Source organism: Monoraphidium neglectum (assembly GCF_000611645.1).
Source record: "Monoraphidium neglectum strain SAG 48.87 unplaced genomic scaffold scaffold00979, whole genome shotgun sequence".
Taxonomy (NCBI): Eukaryota; Viridiplantae; Chlorophyta; class Chlorophyceae; order Sphaeropleales; family Selenastraceae; genus Monoraphidium; species Monoraphidium neglectum.
Genome location: NW_014012649.1, coordinates 13,668 through 18,165, shown reverse-complemented (window position 1 = coordinate 18,165; position 4,498 = coordinate 13,668). Strand labels below are relative to the sequence as shown.

The 4,498-nt window shown below is 63.8% G+C and overlaps 2 protein-coding genes across 2 annotated transcripts; one reads left to right on the top strand and one right to left on the bottom strand.

Annotated features, from left to right (window-relative positions):
* Positions 1–1,087: 1,087 nt before the first annotated feature.
* On the bottom strand, positions 1,088–2,376 carry MNEG_6170 (hypothetical protein; the record flags this gene model as incomplete). Its single annotated transcript, XM_014045360.1, has 5 exons — positions 1,088–1,179; positions 1,407–1,482; positions 1,783–1,848; positions 2,125–2,214; positions 2,311–2,376. 5 exons carry the CDS (start codon positions 2,374–2,376, stop codon positions 1,088–1,090), a joined length of 390 nt encoding a protein of 129 aa, XP_013900814.1.
* Positions 2,377–3,700: 1,324 nt separating this feature from the next.
* MNEG_6169 (hypothetical protein) lies at positions 3,701–4,426 on the top strand (the record flags this gene model as incomplete). Its single annotated transcript, XM_014045359.1, has 4 exons — positions 3,701–3,748; positions 4,006–4,147; positions 4,331–4,371; positions 4,403–4,426. 4 exons carry the CDS (start codon positions 3,701–3,703, stop codon positions 4,424–4,426), a joined length of 255 nt encoding a protein of 84 aa, XP_013900813.1.
* Positions 4,427–4,498: the final 72 nt, after the last annotated feature.

Sequence of the window (4,498 nt, the reverse complement as noted above, 5' to 3'; positions counted from 1 at the left end):
ACGCAACACCGCCTGCAGGACGCCTGCAGGGCGCCGCCGGCACGGCACCACCTCCTAGGCAAGCAGACCGCACTGCTGCTACCCCGGCGGCGCCCAGCTCGTCGTCCAAAAGCCGCGCCCGGCTGGCCGCCCTCCCGCGGGCACGTCCCCCCCCCCCCCCTGTGCGCCGCGCGCGCGCTGGGCAGCGCTGGGGCGCGCATCCAATCGGTTGCGCGCCTGACGCCGTCGCTGTACGTGACGAGCAGGTTGGCGGTCTTGACGTCCCTGTGCCACACCCCGTTATCATGCAGGTACTGCAGTGCCTGGGGAGGGGCCGGATATGTTCGGGTCGCGCGCGCATAGGTGTGTGCGTGTGCGTGTGTGTGTGGGCATGTGTGCGCGCTTTTTTGTGTGTGTGTGTGTGTGTGTGTGTATGTGGGGGGGGGGTGCATGCGTGTGTGCGTGTGTGTGTGTGCGTGCGTGCGTGCATGTGATGCAGGAATGCAGCGCCCGGCGCCGCGCCCGCCGCGTCGCCGGCGGCGCTGCTTCTGCTGGCGATGGGCCACAAGGCGAGGTGGGCGGCGGGGGCGGCGGCGGCGGCGGCGGCTGCGGGGCCTGTAGGTGCATGTGGCGCGGCGCGGCAGCGGGGCCAGCGGACGGACCCCTAAATGCGCCAGGCGAACGCACGCCCGCACGCGCGCGCCCACGAGCCGCGCACCTGCAGCAGCTGAAACATAATGCTCTTCACATCTGCCTCGCTGATCTGCCCCTTGACGTGAAAGAGGTCCCCCTAGAAGGGCAGGGGCACGCCAGGCGCGGCGGCAAGACGCGTCGGCGCGCTCCATGGTTTTCGTGCGGGCCACGCGCCAATACCGTAGTGGATTCACGCCGCACGTGCGGGGGCGCCGAGGGGGGCACTCCAGCGCCCAAAGCAAACAAGGGAAGTGAAAAGCCCCACGCCGCGAGTCTCAAGGTTGCACACCCGCGGGCCGCTTCCCAGGCAGCTTCCAAATGAGCCGCCCAGGCGTGTCGAGCCTCAGCCGCGGACTCCCCAGATGCCGAGCTCCCAGGTACCCAGGTGACAAATTTCTCCTATTTGAGCTTTAGATTAGCAAAAACGCACCTGTTCGCAGTACTCCAGGGCAAGGTACAGGTCGAGTGACGTCGGCACCAGCTGGCCCTTGCGGTACACAAACCGCCCTGGGGGGGGTTGGGGGGCGCCAAGTGTGCCTGAACGGCCGGGGAGCGGCGTCGTGCGAGTGGAGGCACAGACACGTGGCGGCCGCTCGAGCGTCCGCGCGGAGGAGGCGCCCAGGGGGGCAAGCGCGACCGGGCCGGCTGGCGGTGTCTGCCGGGGATGGGGCCGAACCCATCCCCGATGCATGAGGGTGGCTCGCGCGGCGGAGGCCCGTCCTGGCGCCGCGCACCGCTGCTGGCGGGCCGAAGGAAGACGTCTTTGAGGGATATGATGCCCGGGTGGTCCATGCGGCGCAGGATGCACACCTGGCACAATGGGTGTTGGTACGCATGATTCGCAAAGGGTGGTTGGTTTGCAGGACAGGGTGTTCCAGCAACGGCTCGGCGGTCATGTCTGTGAAGGTGACGTCACAGGCAAGGAGGGCAGCAAGCCCGGGGGTTAGCGACCGCTGCCATGCAGGCGGCGCTGCGCGGTCTGGTAAAGCGCCCAGGCAAACTGAAATCATGAGCAACGTGGGGCTCCCCTGGCGCAGGGGGCCGGCGGTTTGGGGATTTCTGCAAGGGGGGCCGCGCAACTGCGCCAGGGCCACTGCGCGCGCACCGCACCTCGCGCAGCACGCGCTTGGCGTTTTCCAGGCTGTCCAGGACGTTCGGGATGCGCTTGACCGCCACCTGCGCAGAACGCGGCGGCGGCAGCTGCTGAGACGGGCGCCAGCCGGGCAGACAGCCCGCGCGCCGCGCGTTTGCTGCGCGTGGGGCCCAGGGTTGTACCCCCGACGGACTGGGGATCATGGGAGGCGCTAGAGGCAATACTAGATGCGCCTGGTGCGCAACCTGCGCTGCTGCAGCCGACATGCTACTGCGTGTTCTCGCAAACCCGCTCGCGCACCGATGCCCTTTCGGCACAGCGTCAGCACACGCTGTGCTGCGCGGTAACGGTAACCGCACCTTCTCCTGGGTCTCCTTGTCCACCGCAAGGCAAACCTGAGAGAAGCTTCCCTCTCCCAGCTGCTTCAGAAGCGAATACCGGTTCCCCACCTGCGATACCGTGCAAAAATAAGCAAAGGGTGTCGAGATCGCCCTGCGCAAGTGCGCAGGCCCGCACGAATGTATGGAGATTCCACTTGAACGCACCGACCATGTCGATCCCGATACATAGTACACGCCAGGCTCTTCCCCGGCCTTGATGCTCGCTGCCATGATAAGGGCCTTCGCCACAAGGCGGACCGATTGCTTATGAAGCAGTGTGCATCTCTTCAATCTTTTGTGTGACCGGCGTAGCTTGGCGCGCACAAGTGGATTTGACGATGGTTGTTATCGGCCCTGGCGGTATTGGCACCGCGTCAGCGCGTCCCGAGTGCCGCCAAGCAACCACCGGTGTGGCGCATGGCAGCCAAGTCAAGCGAGAATGCCGTTCACTCACATCCCCATGTCGTCGAATTGGCAAATAAGACGTGCCTTTTGACACACACCAGAACATTGCCGGAAATACACCCCAGTCCTAGATGTGAGACAAAATTCGACGAGGCCGCCAGGCGGCCACACTTCCCAAGCGTCGCGCCCGCCTTCTCGCTTCATCAAGCAAGCATTGCGGGCATGGCCAGGAGCCGCACCTGGTTTGGTTCTCGTCTTCTTGCCTGGGTGACAGACTAGACCGCCACCGGTACTGCGGCCAACACCATCCGCACTTTTTTGCTGACCACTGGCAATGTCAGCGTTGGCACTTCACCTGGAAACTGCACACAAGCACCAACTTGTAGTTGTCAACAGTGCCAGCACATGCAAGGTCGATTGTTTGCAGGCGTGTTGTCAGGAAGCTGAGAATGGTGGCCAGCCGTCCTACCGAGGCCCTCGGTAGGACGAGGGGGGCCTACACTGGCAGGCGCCGTCTGCTTGGCAGGGTGTGCTTGGGGATGGGGCTGGCGACAGTAAGAATGCACTCGTTGCTGACAAACGCATGCTTTTTGCCCGGAAACTCAGCCCCCTTGGACAGCACGGCACCAGCGCAAGTCACGCTTGCGCGCCAAGACCATCACTTGAACATTTTGTATTGCTGATACCACGCTGTTAGGCCGTCTCTGAGATACATGCGGCAAGGAATGTGGGCACACACACGCGCAAACTATCTCAGCTGAGTCACGGGGCGCGCAGCTGCTGGTCAATGAGTCAAGTGTACTACAGTAGCTCATCCTTGTTTCATGGCAGCTGTGCTGACGACTGTCCTCAGCAAATGCTGCAAGCTTTGTTTTTTAGACTGACAACTCCCGACGATTAACCCGAACGAGCAGTGTGTCACCCGCGCGGTTCTCTTGATCTGAAGCAGCCGCGATCTGCTGCACACTGCGACGCGTTGATACATTCAGGCAGATTGGAATTAAATTCCTGCCCTGCATTCCTTGCCAACCGCGGCGTTGGTCGTGACGGCAGCGGTGAAGTCTTGAGCAACGCAGGCTTGCTGCCGCCGTAGCTCGTGGGGAGCACACTGTCCCCGCCACAGAAAAGAGCGTGCACTGTGTAGCCAGCCATGGATGGCAACATGTTCAACGAGGCGATGATGTCAGCGTTGTCGGGGGTGGGTTGATTCTTGAGCAACGGGGGCAGCACCCGCGCTGCTCCCCTGCATCCTTCACAGGCATTCCTGCTGCTGGCCCTGCGCACCGCCGCCAAGTCATCCCGCAGGGCTGCAGAGTGCACGCTAGCTATCACAACATCGGCCAATTGTGTCAGGGCCGGGCGTTGCCCACCACCCATTCTGGGCAGCCGCCTGCATCAGCCATCCGCCAACCACCCCACCCCCTCCCCTCCGTCCTCCTTTCACGGCAATCCCAGTTGAGCTACTTCACCCCGCTCATGTGCAGCAACACCTCCGACAGCAACGCCACCAAGAAGCTGCTGCAGCTGCGGCAGCTGGGGGTGAACACCATCGCCGACCCTCTGGAGCGTCGCGTGCGCATCAACGGGGAGACCCCAGGTAGGCACGTGCTGCTGGATAGCATGGGTGTGACTCTTCGCCTGCATGTATGAGCAGCGCAGGAAAGGGTGAAATAGACGAAGGTAAAAGGATGGATAGCGCAGCATGTTGGGACAATTCGTCGCTGCAACTGCCGCATTGCTCACATCTCATCAGCATCTGCTCCCCTCGGACGAAGCGCAGGGTCAGATGTGCCGCAGTACGTCTGCGAGGCGTTCAAGCAGGTTGGGCCCAGTTCCGCACGCCCCGCCGCAGCGGCAGCCGCGCTTCGCCGCCTAGCAGCGCCCGGCCCGCCTCTGCCTGCCGGGCACAGGCCGCGGCAGTCACCTCAGCACAGCCCCCCCCCCCCCC